This window comes from Arachis hypogaea, chromosome 3 (genome assembly GCF_003086295.3).
Source record: "Arachis hypogaea cultivar Tifrunner chromosome 3, arahy.Tifrunner.gnm2.J5K5, whole genome shotgun sequence".
Lineage (NCBI taxonomy): Eukaryota > Viridiplantae > Streptophyta > Magnoliopsida > Fabales > Fabaceae > Arachis > Arachis hypogaea.
Window position 1 is genome coordinate 125,374,286 of NC_092038.1, and position 23,126 is coordinate 125,397,411.

The 23,126-nt window shown below is 30.1% G+C and overlaps 2 protein-coding genes across 2 annotated transcripts; one reads left to right on the top strand and one right to left on the bottom strand.

The window, feature by feature from the left end:
* Positions 1–7,688: 7,688 nt before the first annotated feature.
* On the bottom strand, positions 7,689–10,102 carry LOC112791316 (gamma-glutamyl peptidase 5). Its single transcript, XM_025834100.3, has 4 exons — positions 9,565–10,102; positions 8,743–8,898; positions 8,286–8,453; positions 7,689–8,135 (listed from the first exon to the last, which is right to left on the bottom strand). Exons 1-4 carry the CDS (start codon positions 9,880–9,882, stop codon positions 8,034–8,036), a joined length of 744 nt encoding a protein of 247 aa, XP_025689885.1. The 5' UTR covers positions 9,883–10,102; the 3' UTR covers positions 7,689–8,033.
* A 9,125-nt stretch (positions 10,103–19,227) lies between these two features.
* Positions 19,228–20,357, top strand: LOC140183580 (uncharacterized). The gene is made up of 3 exons (XM_072232038.1): positions 19,228–19,518; positions 19,617–19,681; positions 19,751–20,357. The coding sequence occupies exons 1-3, from the start codon at positions 19,228–19,230 to the stop codon at positions 20,355–20,357; spliced, it is 963 nt and encodes a 320-aa protein (XP_072088139.1).
* The last annotated feature ends 2,769 nt before the right edge of the window (positions 20,358–23,126 follow it).

Sequence of the window (23,126 nt, forward strand, 5' to 3'; positions counted from 1 at the left end):
TTCTCTCAGATTTAGAATATTTTCTTCTATTTTTTTTTCCGTTTTTTTTTTCCTTTTGAGAGGGTCCCATGTTGACGATCATTAGTGATTTATTCTGGGATTCATCTCTTATGAATAACTTCTATTTTCGTCAATAAGAAAAGTAAATGCAGTGGAATATAAATGCATGTAAAACTCAAGAGACAATAACTAGTTGCTGTATATAGGGAATGTATTTAGCTGAAAAAGTTATTGTCAGATAAAAAAAACTATTTGACATAAATTTATAATGCCATATAATCTATTTTTAGATCATTTTTTTATTATAAAAACTAGTTGATAAATGACATGAATGACATGTCAATTTTTTCACTGATTACTGTTATAAAACTAATTTATAATGTCTGTTAATCACATAAGATTTTGAATAACTTTTTAAACAGTAGGTGAAAGAAATATAACATATTGATTTGTTTTTATTGACAACGGGGCCCAAAATGAAAAAAAGAAAAAAAATTGTAATGAAACAATCTTAGGACGATGCACACCCCGAAATATAAACTCAACAGCTAAAGAAAGAAAAAAAATATGGGATGGTATAAATAAATCCGTGACATGACCAAGTTATTTTGATAATAAAGTTCAACCAAGTTTAGCAAGAACGGATCCAAGAGCATAGGGCCTTGGCCCTCTTAATTTTTTTGAAGAAAAGTTAACAATTTTAATTATATAAATTATTATATATTATATAATTTTATTTTTTATTTAAAAAATAGAATAATTAATTATCTTATATAAATAATTAAATTATTAAATTTTAAAACAAGTAACAATCCTTAGATTGAGGAAAATATTATTTTCAATCACTTTTCGATTAAATAAATTTTTAAATCTTTAAATATTTACACTTTTTTTAAATATACTTTTTTTAATTTTTACATTTATTATCATATAAAAATATTTTAATATTTATAATAACATCAACACTTAATTAGATGTTAAAAAAATTTTATATATTATAATACATGCATAAAAGTAAATTATTTTAAAATTTATTTATTTATTCATGATAATAAAATTATAATATATTAAGTAAATTTATTAAAATATTGTATTTTATATATTTTATTAATTAATATATTTTAAATACATATAACAAAGTTATTAGAACAACTTATTTATATTATTTTGTTGCATGTTATTTTATGATTTGAAGCATAAAAATATAATTTGCAGTCATAATAATATTTATTCATATTTTGTCCCAAAAAATATAGATAGCTCCAAATGAATAGAGGCACACTCAGTAAATCTAACTACTACTACACCTACCCAACTCATCTTTACTTATTTTGATAGGTAATTAATTCTTAACATATCTCTCATTTATTTAGAAGAGAAATTTCAACAACTTTTTTAGGAAAAAAAGAACAGTTATCCACCGTTAAAAGTAGAACTACTCTCAAAAGATAATTATCTTTTCTACTATAAATACACCAATACTCTTAGGTATATGGAGAACCCAACCTACTAAAAACATGCTTGAAACTCTTATTAACTCAAGTATTAAAATCCCTTGCAGATACCATCTTCATCTCCTCACGAAAAACTCAGATGGCGATACCAAAAAACGTTGAATGCTGTCCCAAAAAAACTTAGACCTCACGTTCAAGTCCAAGAAACAATCCGCTTTTAGGTAAACAATACTCAACAAAATAAATTAATTAAAAAATAGATAATTTTTATATTTTATCAAATTTAAAATAATAAAATTATAAGAACTAAGTTAACTTTTTTATATAACAAGCACTTATTAATATTTTTTAATTAAAAAATATTAAGCATGATTATATATTACTAAATATATAATATTATATTTAATTATATAATATTTTAATTTTCAATTTTTTTATCAAATTTCTGGATTTGCCATTGGAACTTAAGGATTAATTATAAAAAATTTTAATTAAAAAAAAAAAGAAAACACAAGAAAAAGAAATATTTGATTGGACTCACCTACAATGTGTAATAAGTTTTGAATCTTCATTTTGTTGTTGGCCAACTTTGGCGAGGATATCATTGCAAATATTTACCTTGAGATATGATTGATAATGTATTCTAATTAAACTCTATTTTTATTTTAACGATGGAAAAAAAATTCAAGACTTCCTGATTTGCAATCTTATATGAGGCCAAAAATGATTGATGCATGCCTTTTATGATCATAAAGTTTTGCCACCGTTACAACTTTGATTGGGTTAATTTACCAAACTTGGCAATTTTTCCTTCCTTCCCATACTATGTCTCGGCAATTTGTGGACAAACCTATATGCTTCTTTTGGAGGAAGAGCACTTCCTTTTTACACTAAATTATTGATAGCACTTTGCCCATACATTATGAAAGCCTGAAACGAATAAAAAACCCTTTTCTTTCTATCTCTATTTCTCCTGGTTTTCTCTTGCTCCTTTAAATGATGAAAAATCCTTAGTATAAAATATATTAATTAATGTGTATAAATTCTAAAAAATATATGTATAAATTATATTGATTAATGTGTATAAATTTTAGTTTTAATAAATATAAATAAAATTATATTTTTTTATAAAATTTTTATAAATATAAATACAAATTATTTTTATTAAATATTAACTAAAAATAATAATATTTACTGATTATATAGTATTGCTTTTAAATTATATTGGATTACACGGCGAGATCATAAATTACGTGCATTTTACTACTCAGTGGAAATTAAAGCGCCCATCAAACTGAACCATTACGAAATTTTTGTCTATATACATACACACATGAATCAAAGTAAGGCTCAGTTAGGTCAAATAGCCTTATTAGAAAGAGGCCTTTTTTTTTTCTCTTCCTTTTCCCTCTAATGCGTAGTGATTTGGAAGTGGTTGATTTGTTTTCCTTTAATTATTGTTTCTTTGTGGACTATGCACTCTACTTTGTGAATTCTGATTGTTTAGGATCAGATTTCTCTTATATTATTGTGTCTTCTTTGTGCGGCACTTCTTACAGAATTTTAATATATAGAGAGACATATATAAACTCAATCAACGTTTTTCCTTACGCCATTGTCTTTATTTTGTGGTGCTCTCCTTTCATAAAGGATCTTGTTATCTTATATATTTGCCTACCTATTTAGCACTTTGTTTTTTTAATTCATGTTAAGCCCATTCTATTGTTTTCTTTGAAGAAAATAAGAAATATACTATTCCAAGTTTCCAACACATAAGTTGCATTTATTTGATCATAATTATTATCATACTCTAATGTATACCGTAATTTTTATTTATCACTAAAATAAGATCATCAGATGCAAACTACTTATACTCACATTTCTTAGCTTTTTGGCAGTTGATGTTGGGAAAATTAAAGATAAGAAGATCTACCTGGAGATATAACCAAAATAATGGTGAATTAATTTAAGATTATTGGTTCCGTCAGTTACTTAGGTCATTGGTTCCGTCAACAATTAATTTCGTCAGTCACTTAGGTCATTGGTTCCGTCAACATTAACAGGGGATAAAATGATCCCTGACAACTCTAACAGGGGATAAAATAATTCCTGACCTCTTTGTTCAAAATCAACACTATTATTCCCCAATTTTTATTATATCTCGCATAATCCTAATATTGATACTCTCCTTTTTCATTATCACAATTTTCTTTTCTATCTTTTTCTTCCTCCTCTTCAACTCCAAGATCAAATCATGGTGTAACTGCCACACGTATCGTACCTATCTCAACATGTCATGAATCACACATTTCCTAAATCTCTGTGACTAATACACCTACTTCCTCCGCACTTCACCCACCAAAAGCATCCACTTCCACGTCCTCAATAATAGCATCACTTTTAACCCCGACAACGTTCATCACATCCTCAAGACCAAGTTCTACAACTACCCTAAGGACACACTTTTCTCCATTCTCCGACAAGAAATATAGATTGTTGGACATTAGGACATCATGAGAAGATTCTCCTTTTACATCATATGCAAATTTTCATTTGAAATGGACCCTTAGTGCTTCATTCATTCTTTTTTGGAGCCCAAGTTGGCAGACAATTTTGATCTCGCATCCAAGCTATCAATACAACAAGTAATGTCATTAATGCAGCTCATATATGAAGTGATTAATGAACATTGGTGAAGGAAGCGATCAGAGTGGTGGACAATGTGGTGATGGAGATGATAAGATAGAAGAGGAGGGAGATGGCGACGACGACGACGACGGATCTTAACAAATCAGACTTGCTGTCTAAATTCATGGGATCCATCGAAGACGACAAGTACTTGAGAGACATAGTCATTAGTTTCCTGACTATGAATTAGTTAAGAATAAGTTGAGGATTTTTCTTCTTATGAACATTGAAATTGCAGAGTGTGTATTGTGTAGCTTGAAGTTACAGTATTAGACTATTAGTGTCATATGAGATATAATGGAAATTGAGAGAGAACAATGTCATTTCTGAACAAAAGAAGTAAATATCATTTTGTCTCCTATTAGAGTTATCAGGGACTATTTTGTCCTCCGTTAGAGTTGATGGAGCAAATGACCTAAATGACTGACAGAGCTAATTATTAGAGATCAATTGAGTAATTAATTTTAGTTGAGAATTAAAATGTCTGATTCGAAATTTTTTGAGGATCAAAATGGATATATACTCTTAATTTAATATATCTTGGTTAGTGAACCGTTAATTATAAAAATAATCTCATTACATTATCTGTTGCAAAAATTAAACATTTTAAATGTGATAATAGATGAGTAACTAACTGTTTAAAAACTTTTTTATTAATAATTAATAATATAAAAAATAAACCATAAATGTATATAATTGTCCACTAAAAAAAGAAGTTGATAGCAACCATAGTCAAAGTCGCGTTATTATAATCAAAGACAGAGACATAGATTTACATTAAATTAAAGAGACTATGTAATTGTCCACTAAAAAAAAACTTGTTCATAGCAGCAATAGTCAAAGTCGCGTTATTATAATCAAAGACAGAAACATTAATTTACATCAAATTAAGGAATCTATGTAATTATCCACTAAAAGAAGTTGTTGACAGCAACAATAATCAAAGTCGCGTTATTATAAGGTACGAGTCTCTGATCATTGCTGACTTTGCCAACCGATCCATTGGGAGAACCACACCATGCTTTTTCTTTTTTTCTGGCTAAATATGTGACAAAATAAACATTAGACAACTCATCCAATAATGGAAAAGCACGCAGCATACATGAAATGAAGTTAGAAATCGGAATAGCCCAAAGCCTAATAGTATTCAATATTTGTTTAGTTTGGCTCTCCAACATCAAGATAATAATAGAAAAAAGAAGAAAAATTGTTGTGTTTATAATCGTTCCTATCATCCAGATTTTTTTATATCTGTGTCACTGTCATAGTTATTATCGTATTGTTTAACCTATGTTAATTAGAAAACCATCAAAAACTGTTTTTAATTTGATAATTGAACTATAATAGCTAGGCTCAAGAGAATTTCACTACTGTCATAAGATAATAAGCCATAAAAACAAAACCTTAAAACAATTTGGTACATGACACACTAGTACAAATAAACGCATTTAAAATGTCCCGGTAAGAATCCTTGGACATCAAATATTCCAATAAAATATAAAAATTGGATGGGATAAGTTGAAGTCGAAAAGGACATTTTCAAGTAATCATGCAGATGGGAAGATCATAGTATAACCTAAGGTTAGTTAGAGGTGAGTTGTTCATTAAAACTAAAACAATGACGTAGACACTAAAATTAGCCACTAAAATTAATTACAGATATAAAATATAAATTAAAATATAAAATATATATTAAAAATAAATTAAAATACACATGTATTTATATATAAATACATCTATTATAACTAATTTTAATAATTAATTTTAATGTGTAAATTGTATTTTTAAAACTTAAAATAAAGAGATACGTAAATTTAAGAAAATGTACCTTTGATTATGTTTTTAATTTTATAATTTCTAAATTCTTTTGGAATATTGATATAGATATATCTTTAGTATCCAATGTTCCATGATATTCGGTTGTTCGAGTCCTGAACCGATTGGTTACGTCAAATGTCTCGAGGTGATAGGATTTGGAGCTTGAATCACTCTTGCGTGACGGGATCCCACGGGCTGATATGGAAGGGAAAGGACGTGGACTTGAGTTCCTCTCAAGTTGGTGATATAACGTGGGAGAGTCGCCTGCAAAAGAAATTCCGATGCTTAAATCAGATTCCGTATAAAGGTAGCAGAAAAGATAAAAGACAAGTGTCGTACCGAAGGAAGGATTAGGACCCTTCCTTTATATAGACTGTACTTAAGCGAGTTCCACATGAATAGAACCATCTTCTATAAAGTTTCTTTCGCCGGCAAATTTCATGCATGGACTAAGGAGGTAACGTGTGGGTCACTTCCTGGTTCGGTCACGGCATGTTGCCGAATCGGCGGGTCGCGCCGATGCTGGGTTTTCGGTTAGTTGGGCTGGTCCAGAATACAAGATTAATATAATCCTCCAATAATAAGGTAATTAAGGGAATGTATGATAAATTTTTTCTTTCGGTGACAACCTTGATATTTTGGAAAAAAATATTTAATGCAAAATGAAGTTGAGTGAATATAACGTAGATTATAACTAATTTTTTAAAAGAGTAGCATTGCATGTGATTTTTTTTTCTATTGCAAAAAGAATAATCTTTACCATAACATGATCTGATTTTCTGAATCAATAGTAGTGAAATAATAAATAAATATCCATCGATTCAATTTGGTTGTATATATTACATTATTTTTATTTATTTTATTTTGTAAATGATATATTTAGTATAAATCAAAATATTTATTTTTTAAAGATGAAAATATAACTTAATGACCAATAACAACAACAATAATAATAATTGGAACATTTTGGAAACGTGATCACTTTATAATATATATTCATATGTGAATTATTATTTCTAATTAACGTTTCAAACTTATACTGATAATTAATAATTATAAATTGATTATATACATATATTTAAAAGTGAGAGATTTTTTGTCAATAATTTTGATGTAAATGTGATGTTTTTTGCTATCATTATAGTTTTTTTTATCCTCCAAAATAAATTAATTAATATATTCAGTAAATCAAAAGTACAAACTAACTAGAAACATATATATCGTCTAAGATGTGTCCCAACTCCCAATAGTACTACATATCATCATGTCGCCTATAAAACCAAGATCCATAATTAACACATGGATCTTAAACACGCATACATGACGAATCTATACCTAAAACCACCGCGCTAGAATATATGTACAACGTATCTGTATTAAGGCTAAATTATTTTTAGGGTCACATAACACACGATTGATGTAATTATATACAACAGTCTTCACATGATTGGTGTAATTATATGATTCTATCCGTCCACACAGGTTGGTTTATTTAATAGGTTGGTTTAGATGAGACGTATCGAAAATGTTTTGTAACCAAAGAAAATTAGCCAAAAACAACCATAATTTATAATACTGTTTATTAAATTTCTTTTGTGAATTTTTTAGATTTAGATAAAGGAGAGAATGAAACTTTATACTGGATGGTATTTTGGTATAGTTAGTTATATATATTATATATGTAGCCTCTAGATTCATTCACTCATTCAACTTTTATAGACGGCATCAGGAAGAAAATGATTTTTATTTCATGGTAAGAAGGCTTTCAAACAATGGGTATGATTTCATAAGTAGCATGCATTTCTACTTTTCACCAACTAGTTCAATTCAAGATTGATACTAGTAAAGGTAGTTTTATTCCCCTAGTTAATTAATTTGACATTGATGTGCAATTACATAATTTCTCTAATATGCAAAAGTAGCTGTGCTTGCATTAGTGGAAATTGACATAATAATTTCCCTTTCTTAAATTAATTACTCCTATATGATATGATAGATCTCATCTCTCTTCCACATTAATATATCATTTATTTACAAAACCCGCCCTTTCCTTAATTAAGTATGCATTATTTATCACAACCGACCCTTGAGAAAACTAACGCAGACCCTCTTCCATGCTTCTTTGTCTGGCTCCCAAAGTGCAATTTTCTCCCTTACTTCTACAGCCAAATCATCCTGTCATATTATAAATCATACTTAGAATTTATAGAATATTTTAGTCACTAACAAATTTAATTTTTCAAATAGTCTCCACATTAATTTTTGTTTTGTAGCCAGAGAAATGTGTATATAGAACTAAAATAGAAGATGGGACTGGTAACATACCATAATGTAATCTTTGTTAAGAAGGCGATCAATAAGGTGCAAAAGAATGTCTTTAGAGTATTCAGGGTGACCTTGGATTCCCATAATATGATCTCCATACCTAAACATTTCAATTCCAGTTTTCTCTGACCAAGCAATCACCTCTGCCTTAGCTGGCAGCTCTCTTACCTAAAATAATTAAATCCCATGTTATCATCACGTAATTATATTATAAAATCTCAGGGTAGACATATATATGAGATAATAATAATTTAATTTTGATGGAAATAATAATAATAATGTATAACAATACTATTTGTATACTAAAATTAGCCATTAAAACCAGTCATAGTGTATTTGTGTATATTTTCAATATGTGTTTTGTATTTCAATATATATTTTATACTAATAGCTTATTTTAGTGTATACTAAATATAGTTAAATAATTTAGACACACATGCAGGATGCATGCACACACCTCGTCTCTGTGGCACTCAATAATAGAAAGCTTTAATGGAATGTCGAGAGATGAGAGTGCCAATGGTGAAGATGAAGACAAGGTTATGGTTCTGACACCGATGTCCCAACCAGTCGGAGAACGACTCACCTTCCCTCCCAATGCACGCCCAAGTATCTGATGCGATTTTGGTACATAAATACAAATATAAAAACCTTCACAAGCAAAAGCTAAAAAACAATTTGCTTTATACATTGGCAAATAACATTAATTATCTTATACGTCATAATATACCCCCGTCCAATCTATAAAGTAATCTTCAATTTAAAAAAATAAAGGCGATGTATCATGTATGGAATTCTGGTCCAGTTTCATTTCGTAAATATTATTCAGAATTGAGATAAATAAATGTTGACGTAATATGCATTATGTATATTACCATATAGTAAAAGATACATTTTCTTTGAAAGTAACGGATGCAGATTAAGGATGTATTTTAATTAAAATTTCTTTGAAATATATCCATAATTCATTAACTAAATATGACACTAACTAGTGGGCCATGAGGTTGGATATGTACAAATGTACTTATTTAAACAAAAAATCAAAATATACATGTCTCGTCACTAACTAACTTGGGTATGAACAGCAACATGTGAAATTAAGTTAAAAAGGAGGCCCAAAAGGATGCCGACGCAAACATATACTTATTTTGTTATCATAAATTTGAATCTGTAAATCCTAACTTGTTTAATAAATAAAGGTTAAAAGAATAATTGAGTAATTGATTGGTTATGTATATGAAAGTAGCGGGTGGAATGAAAGGAAGAAGTTGGCACTTACCTGGTGGCCGAAGCAAACGCCGAGGATCTTCTTGTTCATGGAGTTGAGTTTGTGGAGCAAATTGATGAGGTCATGGATCCACGTGTCATTAGCATAGGCATCGTTACAGCTGCCAGTGATAACGAAGCCATGGTAGAGAGGCAACTCATGCTCGTCTGGAAATTCACCCATGGCCACCCTGTAAACGTCCCATGTCTCCCCTGCCTCCGCCAGCATTCTTACGAAAACCCCAAAATACCCTCCGTGCTTCTTCCTCACGTACTCCGAATCCTCTGCGCACATCAACACCGCGTACCTCTTCTCCTCATCTCCCTCCATCTCTCTCTCTCTCTCTCTCTCTCTCTCTCTCTCTCTCTCTCTCTCTCTCTCTCTCTCTCTCTCTCTCTCTCTCTCTCTCTCGTCAGCTGTATTTATGCTGAGCTCTTGCCAACGGCAAGCCTCTTTTTAAAAGCCAGGGCCGGTGTTACCAAACTGCCCATGATTTTTTCACTTTATTACATTTTTATCCTTACTCCAGGAAGGAATGAAAAAGGAAAACGACCCTTGCCTTGCGAGTCGTGGTTTTGACCCCAAGACTGCATTTGTAAACGCCGTTATTTTTTTTTCCGTAGTTGATAGTTGATACTCAACAAGACAACAACAGCATTAGTTTTGATTAATCGGCAACATGAATGTGGCCGGAATTATGGATAAGGGGGTAAAATACCTAATAATGAATCTGTTCTTGATAGAGATATAAATTAGTAGTAGTAATAAATGGGATCCGATTCCATGGTATAATCAAGTGTACCAATTGTTTCAAGAGTTCCGAATCTTTTGGTTTTTCATTGCTTTCACCTTATTATAATCTTATCACTGCTGTAGTGCCGTCTATTATTGGCGAAATTAAAGGTAACGCTCTTTATAATTTAGGAATAACGATCAACTTATTATTATTATTTTCAGAAACTCAAGAGTAAAATATACTTGTTTTCACATCAACTCATGCAGGATTAATGACTAACATGTAATCATGTATTGTGTTGTGGTTCAAAAAAATTGATTTATTTTCAAATCCCTTCAAAAAATAGTTTATTTGAATCAATTCAAAACCAACCTGTTTTTTTCTTTATATTATAATTAGAACCATTTCTTAAAAACAAGTTGATTTTTTAGTTAAGGGTCGTTCTACGGTAAAGATTTAATATACAGATATTCTCCTATTTAAATACCGTTGCTACACGTGGTTAGAAAGGAGTAGACTTTGTAGAAAAGCTTCTCCCAAATGTGGCTTGTGCATTTTGAAGCTGAGCCAACATTTCAAACGGAGTTAACCAAGTTCCGTTCTTGATGATGAGTTGTTGGGCCATTGTTTTATATCACACTGAGTATAGAGATTGGATATTGGCCATTAAATTGGAAAATAATATTTTTATGGGGACATAGTTATTTTTTTTAGTTAATGTTTAATATTTTGTTTGAAAAATAACGTTTTGTGAGAATTTGATTTTGTTTTTATAGTTATTAGTTGCTAATTATTTTTTCGTTAAACAGTAAAGACTTATTTAGCAAGCATTTATTTTCATCATTTCATTATATTATATAATATATAGTATGACCTTTGTCTATATTTCCGTGTTTTTGGGAAAAAAAATTATTCAATAGATACATTTCATTTATTAATAATTTTATCATATTACAAATATAAATACAATCACCGTTATTTTATTAGAAACAATTAATTCAACACTATATAATTGTTATATGCCAAAATAGCTGTTCTTAAATGTTATTTAACATAAAAAAATATTGTTTACAAATCTTCACTTAATAATTTAATATTGATATTTTAAATTTAAACAAGTTATTTTCACGTTAAAATTAATGATTCAATTGATTCTATCATGTCTGTTTGGTCATTTTTTATTATTTTAAAAAAATTAATATTTTTATTTTTATTTTTAAATTATAAATTTAACTCTGCTAATATTATACCTGTAGTATATAGTTAATTCTAAGTTCGGATAAATGAGAAGGGTTGTGTTAGGCCTTCGATAACCAACATGAAAATTTAGTCGAATCTTCATGACATGGATCAAAGACATTATTGTGCTAAAGCTAAATCATTGTCTGGAAGCAACGCGCTGTATGGCTCGAATACAGTGTCAAATGAATAAGAGCCGCTGCATCGGTGTTCGGGTGTAATGTTAAATGAGTAAGAGTTACTGCGTTTTCGTGAACGAACGAGGGTAAATAAATTATTTCACAAAGAAACAGGTAAAGGTAAAGGTCGAATCGACAGAAAATTGAGTTTTTGGACATGGAATATAAGCACTCTAACAGAAAAATCTATGGAGGTGATGGATATCATGATAAGAAGGAAGATTAATATCATGTGCCTACAAGAAACAAAATGGGTCGACGCGAAGACTTCGTAGAGATTTTTTTTGCTAGGCTCTTATGTCAACACACCTTCATTCAAGCCACCACCTCGCCATTTCCTAGATGCAATGTGTTGCGAATTGGATTGATGATCTTGATAGAGCTTATTGCCTCACATGCGACCTTCAGGTCTCTAAGAAAAGAGGATATACTCCCCGATTCTCGGAGGATACACGTTGCGAATTAGTTGTGACTATACTTCTAATCGTAAAATTTGGTTAGTATTGCAAGATGAAGTTAGTGTGCCATTCCTACGACCCTTGTTTCAAAAACTCTAGCCTCTTAGTGCTCTAGGACGAGAGTGGGGGACATCCTACGTACAAGCCGACTCTACGAAGTCAGAATCGAATAATTTTTTTGAAAAAATTAGTGTTTAAAAAAAACAATTATGATGATGTTAGTTTTCTAATAAGACAATTTTTAGAAAAATAAATAATTAGTTTATCACTTATTTAAAAATAATTAAAGATTAATTTATCTTTTATTTTATGAGAGATGAAAGGTCAAGAACTAATCATTATTTTAGAATGATTATTATAATATTATACATTGTCAAGAACTTACAGAAAACAAAAAAGGATTAAGGACTAATATATGTTGTAAAGAAATATAGAGATAAGTCTTAAAGTAGTTCCTGAAGTTGCACTCAAGTCTCGAAGTAATCCCTGAAGTTAATAATTCTTTAAATTCGTCCCTGAAATTGCACTCCGGGACTCATAGTAGTCCTTGAAATAATTTCCGTCCATCCTTGCTACCGAAAACTGAGCTGGACTAAAACGACGCCGTTTTGTATTTATTAAAAAAAAACTAATCCCCAATAGGACATCGTTTTATATTTATAAAAAAAACTAATCCTTATCTTCACCAATTCTCTTTTTCACTGTTCTTCTTTTTCTTCTTCAATTTCATAGTAGCAACAAGAACAACATCATCAGAACCAACAAAAATCACAGAATTAAGAAAACTAACAATTACAAAAAATCACAAAAAAACCAACAACAATTAGAAAATATCAATTAACCTAAATAACAAGTATCAATCAACCTAAATAGCAACAATCACAAAAAAATAGCAACAATTACAGAATAAAAAACAACAAAAAATTAACCTGGACAACTACATTAAAACACAATCACTAGCAGCAATAATCATCCAAAATATTAAACAATAATGATTAAATAACTAAAAAAATATAAAAAAAACTCACATTTGCCATAGAGAAGAGAAGAAGAATGCAGAGGGAGACAAAGAGAGGAACAGAGAGCAGACGGCGACAAATAGGGAGGGGCTGTCAGTCGGACAATGGAGAGCGTCTGGAGCTGACTGTGAGAGACGTGAGAGACATTCTGTTTGTGGCATGGAGCGCCTGCCTCGTTGTGGAGTTGTTGGTGGGATTTGGAGTCGCCAGCGAGTGCGGCGGGCTCGAGAGCGATGATAGTGGTGACGGAGGGTTGGGGATAGTTGACAGAGCGCTTGAAAATAGTGGGAAAGTGTGAAATCTGGACGGAGGGTTGGGGATGGTTGACAGAGCGCTTGAAAATAACCGTTTCAATTCTCTCCCACTATCCCATCAATCTCTTTTACCAATGTTATTTTTATTTTTCAAATTCAAATCAATCCAATTGGATTATAATTTAAATAAATTTTTTTCATGTATTTTTTTTAGTACTAATTGATCAAACATATCCATTTTAAAAAATTTTAAATTAAATTATGATTCAATTGGATTGATTTAAATTTGAAAAATAAAAATAACCATTTGCCAATTGTTATGAGACATTGATGGGATAGTGGAGAGAGAATTAAAACGGTTATCTCTCTACCATTTACATTCTCTTTCCATCAACCTTTTCAGTACTAACTGATCAAACATATTCATTTTAATCTCTTCTACTAATTTTTTTATGTACTAATTGCATGCTAAAATTTTGGATTATTGATAATATTAATATTTTTTATTATTTTTATTTTTTTAAAAAAATATATGTAAACGAGATATACACATTTCACGTCCAACTGTCTTATCTCGTTTACACTATAAATGAGATAATAATAATAATAATAATAATAATAATAATAATAATAATAATAATAATAATAATAATAAATTATTATTATTATTATTATTATTATTATTAAGAATACTTACAAAAAATACTAAAAGAGGATGTCGAGTGACTAAGTCTTTAACAAGATGGTATAATATATTTTTATTTCTCTCTTGTAAAAATATTTCTGCAAGTCATTGATTTGTTCTTATAAAACTAAAAAATTTAATATAATTTTATATATTAATAAATATATAAATTTATTTAATTTTTATATATTTATATTTATTATAATATTTTTAAAATTAAAAAATTACTTATTAAATATAATTATTGTTAATTGTACTTATTAAAAATTATTTTTAGTTTAATTTATCAAAAATAAATGCTAAAAATTTATTTAACAATTATCTTTTAAAAACTAATTTAATAAATTATTTTCAAAACAAAAATTTTATTAAATTAGCCTATACATTGCTTCTTCGTTTACATTGTCCCATAGAGATTTGAGCCACAATAATACCATATTCAATTATTATTGATTATGCAGAGTATTTTATTTAAAATATGGGTATATGCATGAATATTTATATTTAAATTTAATTTTTTTAATTGCTTTGCATGAAATAAAATAATTTTTTAATTCTTAAATTATTAATTATGTAGAAGAGTATTATATTTAAAATTTGAAGAGTACATGCATTGGTTTGTATGTTTTATTGTTCGAATGAACGAAATTCGATTTATATATACAATAACATTAAGTATAAATCGAATTCATTAGATTGGAACTACTTAAGAGAAATGTTGCTTGTAAATTAAATCTATAAGTTTAGACTTACAAAAATCATTAAATTGTGTCTAAATCAAACTCAATTGGTTCGATTGCAAACACAAATCGAATTTCATTATTTCGATTAGTGCTTATATTGAATTCGAAATCATTAGTTTCGATTTATACACGATTTTTATTTGCATGCAATTCGAATTAATGAATTCGATTTAGTATCAGTTTGTATAAATTAAATTTATTTAATTCGAGACATTTAAGTAACTTTTTTCGTTTTGGAGAATTTGAATAATTTTGGATGAGATTTAGTTTATTATAATAATTTATCCATTTATTATATTAAATTAATAATATTTTTTTTGCCCCTCTTTATATATATATATTGCAAAGGCAAAAGCATGCAGTAGTCCAACTATCCATTTAGATATTGTCAAAAAAAAAAAATTAAAACCAAACGGAGCGTCCACCATTTCAGCGTAGGAAGCTCGGCTACCTTTTTTCATATAATTTCACGCTGCTCCCACTCTTATGGCTCATGGACGCGTGTTGCCGCTGCCTTCTTCTAATGAAAATATCTGTAAATCTTTAAACACTTGCATCTGTATATTATAATTTCCCTTTAGTTAAACATATCTCAATAGTTGAGCCTGTATGGCTGTTTCTTTACGTAAAGACAATTTTGGCCATTAATAGTCACTATTTTTTTTTATCGTTGCAATAGTGTGATAACGAGAAGAAGTTTGTACAATACAGTACAAAGAATATGTAAAACTTTTGTTACACAAAGTGCATAATAAGTTCACAATTATTTCTTTTGTTTCTTCAACGCAAAAGCACAAATATTCTCCATCAAAAGTGAGGAAATACACAGATAAATTCTTATTTATATATTATACGGAATAAGATTTTTTTTATTCTAAGAAATGATCTTGGCCACTTATTTTAAAAAGTAAGAGAGGAAAAAGTGAAAAATAAAAAGGAAATATAATGTGAAGAAATTTTTTCTCTCGTTAAAATAAATAAGAATTTTTAGAATACACTGGGTATATTATTGATGATTCTACTTTGTGCTCGTTATTCTATCTAACGAAAGAGTCTCATCATATTTTGCAATTATATATTGTAACAAACAAAATATGGAATAAGCGTTGTTTATGATTGATTTCTTTTGTTTTTTTAAGATTGAAGTGAGATTTTGACCTCATTCACAATATGTTGATTATTTCCTTAACGGTTTGAACTTGAATCAGATCTTTTGTTTAATAATTAATACATATGCAGTAATTAATAAAATATGAAGATGCTATCAGTATATTTTTTTTCTTAAACAGACTTCTGGGAAAGAAAGAATTTTAATTTATACTTTTAATATAAAGCGAAATAAAATTTAATTTAATTAAAGCAAGATACACCTGTTGGTCCCTTAGATTTTTCTTTTCGTTTTTAACTCCTTTTACCTTTTCGTTATTCAAATAAAACATTTTATAAATCAAATAACAGCTTTGAATAAAGTAAATTTAAATTAGAATATTTAAATAAGTTAAAATTTAAAAAATTTTAAATTCTTTCATTTTGAATAATAAAAAGTCAACACTCGTTAAAAATTATTAAAACACATATAAAAAAAGAAATTTAAATCTTTTAAAATAAAACATTAATAAAATAATAAAATAAAAAAATTAATTATTATTAATTTTATAATTTAAAAATAATTAACTTCTTAATTTATTATTTTATTAATTTTTTTACTTTAAAAGCCAAAAGAAGGAACCTCTATATTTAAAGAGCTTGTGAATTGTGATGATCGAGATATTTGCGTTTCCTTGGCATTTAATTTGGTTTAGTACCATTATTGTGTTTAATGACTTTGTCTCTCGTAAACCATCTTGTTGGTCCATATTCGAACACGTCTCATGTGGATTTTCCAGCAATATGGATGCATAAAAATGTTTTACTATACAATACAAAATTAATAAAATAGTCAAATTCGTTATTATTAATCATTTTTTTTAAATTAATTATTTAAAAAAATTAATTAAATTTAATAAAATAGTCAAATTCGTTATTATTAATCATATTTATTTTTTAAATTAATTATTTAAAAAAAATTAATTAAATTTATTTTTAAAATTTTTTTAATTAATCACATTAGTATTTTTATTATTTTTTATTAATAGTATCAAAATTTACTCATATAGTATATTAAATATTAAATAATATTATAATACATATATAAAAATTTAAATTGATTATTAACATGATAAAAATAATTAAATCAAATCAAAATATAATTAAAAAATATTAAAAATTTTTAATTTAATTTAATTAATTTAATTTAATTTCATAAATTTATTATATTAACCACTAATTAAAACTACTGTTATAATATCACTTAATGTATTATGTTAATAAATTCTAACGTGATTAATAACATAATAAAAAGGAAACTAATATGATTATCTTAAAGGAGAAGAAGGAAACACTATCTTATCGTTGAAAATTAAACCATGTAGGCCACCATGTTTAATTTGTTTAGGTAAAAAAAATCTGTTTTGTTTTTGTTAATGCTGAAATTATCTGTTTTGAATTAGATAAATCAAAATTCAATTGAGAGAAAGATTTTGAAATATTAGAATATTTTAATTTGAGTCGATTTAATTTAATTTTATAAACTTATCATATTAATCATTAATTAAAATTATTAGTATGGTATTATTTAATATGCTATATCAATAAATTCTGACGTCGTTAATTAAAAAAATAAAAAATACAAGGTGGATACTATAATGAAGATGGCATAATTGTCTTTATATGAGTATATTTCTTTTTTACCTTTGGATGATGGATTGTATGGTTAGATTTTGATATTTATAAAAGTGTTGTTTTTGTTTAAAGTGTGGCTAAATAAATAAACCACACTTTTAACCAAAGCATCTTCATGAGAAGATATTTTTGCCATCTTCATTATAGTATCCACCAAAATACAAATGTGACTATCTTACAAATTTTGAAGGGCAAAACACCAAAATAAACCAATAGGAGAATTTTATTACCCAAATCAGCTAAAACTAAAATTTTTTCAGCAATCTACCAATGAACAAATATATATAATTCGAATCAACTCGATTTGAATTGCAAATGCAAGTAATTCGAAACAACTTGTTTCGAATTACCATTGAAATAAAAAGCATGTAATTCGAATCAAGTAGATTCGAATTATCCTTTATTAAATCGAATCAAATCGATTCGAACTAGTAGCAAAATGGACCAATACGTAATTCGAATTAGGTCGACTCGAATTACTAAGGAAAACAAAGCATTAGTTAATTCGAATTCAGTTGATTCGAATTATGTGTATATAGTTCGAATTAGGTTGTTTCGAATTAGTGTGTTCCAGGCCTGTATATATATGTGATGAACGTGAGTTGCTCTCAACATTGAGGGGTCATATGGCTGGTGAGGACAGTTTTATAGTGTTGGTTCACCACAGAGGATCGATTAAGAGGAAAACTCGGTCAGGTGTCAAGTTCACCGATAAGGATCCTCTCTGTATTATCGTGAGTTCTACGATGAGTTATGATGACCTTGCTAGGTCTGTACTGGAAAAACTTGGTCTGGAAGGTGTTAAAAGGGTAAAGAAGTTTTTCTATCACATTCCAATCACGGTGCTCCAAGATAGCGTGAAGTATGATAGTTTCACGATCAGGAATGATGAGGACTTGCAGGTCATGTTTCTTTGTCGCCGGCAGTTTTTCAAAGTTCGGACACCGGAGCTGTTGGCAAAGCTGGTTGATGTGGTGTCCAGCTCGGGGGGTTCGAACCGGAATACCAACGCTTTAGCGACGGTTGCCGGTTCTAGCTCAAGACCTGCCGTTACATCTTCCTCAGTCCCTGCTTACGAGCCACCCGCCCCGCCTGTTGCCTCCCCTTCGTTTGCTGTTGATCTCAACGGCAGTGTTGGCGACGAGGTTGGAACAACGGAACTTTTTTGGACCTCTGTACACTGTGCTGCACCGGCTAGGGCTGGAGATGGATTGTTTGATGATGTAGAGGACGATGATGTCGAGCCGGATATGATTGCTGATGATAGTGGTGATGAGATCGAAGCGAGTGAGCCTGCCGGTGCCGGTGGTAGCTCTAGCTCTGGCACGCAGCAGTACCCTCCACATTTTTCATCTTTGGACTTGGATGCCATGAGGCAGCCGGGGGTACCTGGGGAGGCTGCAGGATTTGGGTTCTGAGTTCGGAAATGGGTGCACATGGTTGATTCGGCTGAGTCTCCGGCAGCGCAAGGGCATATGGGAGGTCAAACGGTACAATGGACCGCACACTTGTCTCGTCAGCTCTATCTCCAATGATCACAGGAGTTTGGATTATCATGTGATATCGGCATTCATTATGCCAATGGTTAGAGCTGATGCATTCGTTAACATCAAGGTGCTCCTAAATGCGACTGCGTCGCACTACGGATTCAGGCCGACCTACAGGAGGGTCTGGATGGTGAAGCAGAAGGCTGTTGCGCTCATTTATGGTGACTGGGATGAGTCTTACAACGAGCTCCCACGGTGGGTGTTAGGAGTGCAGGTGACAATGCCTGGTTCTATTACAGTTCTTCGGACTAGCCCTGTTCGACTTGGGGACAGCTGGACGAATCTCAGACTTATTTTCACAGACTGTTCTGGACTTTCCCACCATGTATCAAGGCATTTCGTCATTGCAAGCCGTTGGTTAGTATTGATGGGACCCATCTCTTTGGTAAGTATGGGGGTACTCTGCTTGTGGCAATTGCACAGGACGGGAACTTCAACATACTCTCTGTTGCATTCGCGCTAGTCGAGGGTGAGAATGTTGAGTCTTGGTCATTCTTTCTCTCCCACCTCCGTCAGCACGTTACACCATAGCCAGGTCTGCTCGTTATCTCTGACAGGCATAACGGCATCAAGGCCGCCCTTGAGGCTCCCGACGGTGGCTGGCTACCTCCGGCTGCATACCGAGCTTTCTGCATTCGGCACGTAGCAGCAAATTTTGCCCTCACCTTCAAGGGTAAAGACGCAAGGAGGCTTCTCGTGAACGCTGCCTATGCTAAGACGGAGGTCGAGTTCCATTACTGGTTTGATATTCTTCGCTCGGAAGATCCGGCGATGTGTGAATGGGCAAACCGGATTGAGTATTCATTGTGGACACAGTATTGCGATGAGGGCCGAAGATTTGGTCACATGACGACAAATATATCTGAGTGTGTGAATTCAATCCTCAAGAGTGTGAGGAACCTTCCTGTATGCTCGTTGGTTAAAGCAACGTACGGTCGGTTGGCCGAACTTTTTGTTCGCAAGGGGAGAGAGGCGGAGGCCCAGCTGGGTACGGGACAACAATTCAGTCAACACCTTGTTAAATGTATCGATGCCAACTTGAAGACGGCAAGGTGCTTCACAGTTACTTTGTATGACAGGGACAACTCGGAGTACACGGTCGCAGAGAACACTCCTACTGGTTCTTTCTCCCTTGGTAGCTACAGGGTGTCACTCGGATCTTAGACATGTGATTGCGGATACTTCCAGGCACTGCATTTCCCTTGTCCGCACGCACTGGCATACTGTGCTTACTCACGAGTCACTTGGCACTCCTATGTCCACCCAGTCTATCGACTCAATAATGTTTTTAGTGTTTATCAGATGGGATTCAGACCTCCAATCCCAGAAGGTTTCTGGCCACCATATGATGGGCCGACGGTAATACCGGACCCGAACAAGAGGCGTGCAAGGGAGGGTCGTCCCAGGTCTACTCGGATTCGGACGAACATGGACAAGACAGATCCAAACCGGCCTAAGAGATGCGGCTTATGTCGGCTCCCCGGACACACTCGTCGGAGCTGCCCACAGGTTGGAGGTAGCCAGGGAGGACAGTGATAGATGGGTAGGGTTGGTTTTGCGTTGTTTGATTTACTACTGTACTATGTTTTGAATTTTAGTTATGTAAGGTTAAAAAATTTCTTAGTTGCAAACGCTTTGTATGTCTGTTGTTTAAAGTAACGGAACTAATATAAATAAGCAAAGTAACAAGTAAAAGTGATTCGAATGAGCTTGGTTCCAACTCCTTATATAGGGAACTAACAAGTAATTCGAATCAACTTAATTCGAATTACCTTTCGAATCAACTTGTGAATAATTCGAATCAACATGATTCGAACTCTATTGAGTCACGTTTCCATACTAATTCGAAACGACTCAATTCGATTTAGCCACCATTAATTTGAATCTACTTGATTCGAATTACATGCTTTTTATTTCAATGGTAATTCGAAACAAGTTGTTTCGAATTACTTGCATTTGCAATTTGAATCGAGTTGATTCGAATTATATATATTTGCTCATTGGTAGATTGTTGGAAAAATTTTGGTTTTGGCTGATCTGGGTAATAAAATTTTCGCATTGGTTTATTTTGGTGTTTTGCCCAATTTTAAATGATAAATATAAAATTCAATTAAAAAATTATTTAAAAACTAATTTAAAAAACAAATAATTTTTTAAAAATTAATTTAACTATTTACTCCGACAAAATTAGTTGTTAGAAAGTAGGAGTAGTAGCAATCATCACAAACACTAAATTAAAGCTCTAAAAATATTTTGTACTACATCTATCATTTAAGAAGTAAAAAATAGTGGTGAAACCGTAATGTTTATTTAAAACGTGATTAAAAAAGCATCGCTTTCCTATTTATAATCCAGCGGCACGTAGCAGTTCAGCTGCACATTAATATATAATGGCCAGATTCAATTCACTTTTTTTTTTTTCAAGAACATATTCCATTTAATTTATTTAATTTTTGAAGGGTATGATATTCATTTTAAACTAAAAATAAAGCTAGTTTGAGGGGTTTTTTTTCTTATGGTAATTTAAAGGAACGAAATCCAAAAATATGGCACAGATGACATTTTTGGGAATATGAGGCTCATCAAAACTAGTCAACAGGTTGTTAAGATAATGTGACGTTAAACTCGCTAACAGTAATTTGTTCAGATGATGATGTGATTGAGCATTAAAACACTTTTTGATAATGAGTTCCTTTAGGAATATAGTTTATCATTTTAAATTACATTAATAAACAAGTTTTGATTCTATTAATTTCCACGGACACTGACTTTGTGTGATAACTGATAACAACCACGGATTGAGGAGGAAAAATATTTTTTCAATTTTATCCATGGAAGTAGGCTCTTCACCATGAATCAAGAATTTTGGTAGATGTGAGAATGGTGGATCCCAACATGCAAGCAATTAATAATGGAGAAGAAAATGATTTCTTCTATCTTAGAGGACAGAGTGTGCGGTAGACTATGACTTGTACCAACAAAATAGCAGAAGGCTATGGTGCTTTCTCTTATGCTCCACTGATTAATTTCAGGGTAATTACCTAACCCAGCGATATAGACAAATCAGTTTTTAAGAATGAAGTATAAAATATTTTTTAAAAATTTAAAAAATAATTTTTAAAAAATTTTAAAATTTTAAAATAATATTTTTAAATTATTTATATATAATTATTTTTATATTAAAAAATTTTAATTTTGGTCTATTTATCTTAAATTTAATTATTTATATATACATTTTTTATGTATTTTTAAATTTTAAATTATAAATTAATTTTGTAAATATATTATTTTAAAAAATAATTTAAAATAAATAAATTTATATTTATTTTTTATTATACAAAATATTAAATTAATTTAATTTGATTTGTATGTACTATATTTTATAATTATTTTTTAATGATGAAAAAGAGAATAAATTAGTATTGTTTAAAATTTAAAGAGATAGGAGAATTTTTATTTAATATAAAATTTGTTACATAAACAATTGAAAATATTTGTGTAAATATTTATGATAACATTTTAGAATTTGTATGCGTGCAAATCAAGTCATCTATGAAGTTAAATTTATAAATTTTGGTCAATCACAAAAGTAATGTGAATGATTTATAAAATGAAGCTCCTAATATATTGTAACACTTAAAAGAAGAAATGTCTTAATAAATTTAAGTGTTTTGTTCATATTTCTTAAAAAAATTTTAGATTCACTATTTGTAATATTATACAAAATAAGTTTGCAGTTAAAACTATTTGTGCTATTCAGTTAATAATTATACCAAGAAAAAATAAATTTTTTTAACTTATGAATATTTTTTAAATTTATTTGGTATCAATATCTTAAGAGTGTAAATATATAAATAATAGTCTTCATAATGCAATTATTTATTAGATTTAGTTGTTATTATTATAATTTTTATATTACCTCAATATAGACAT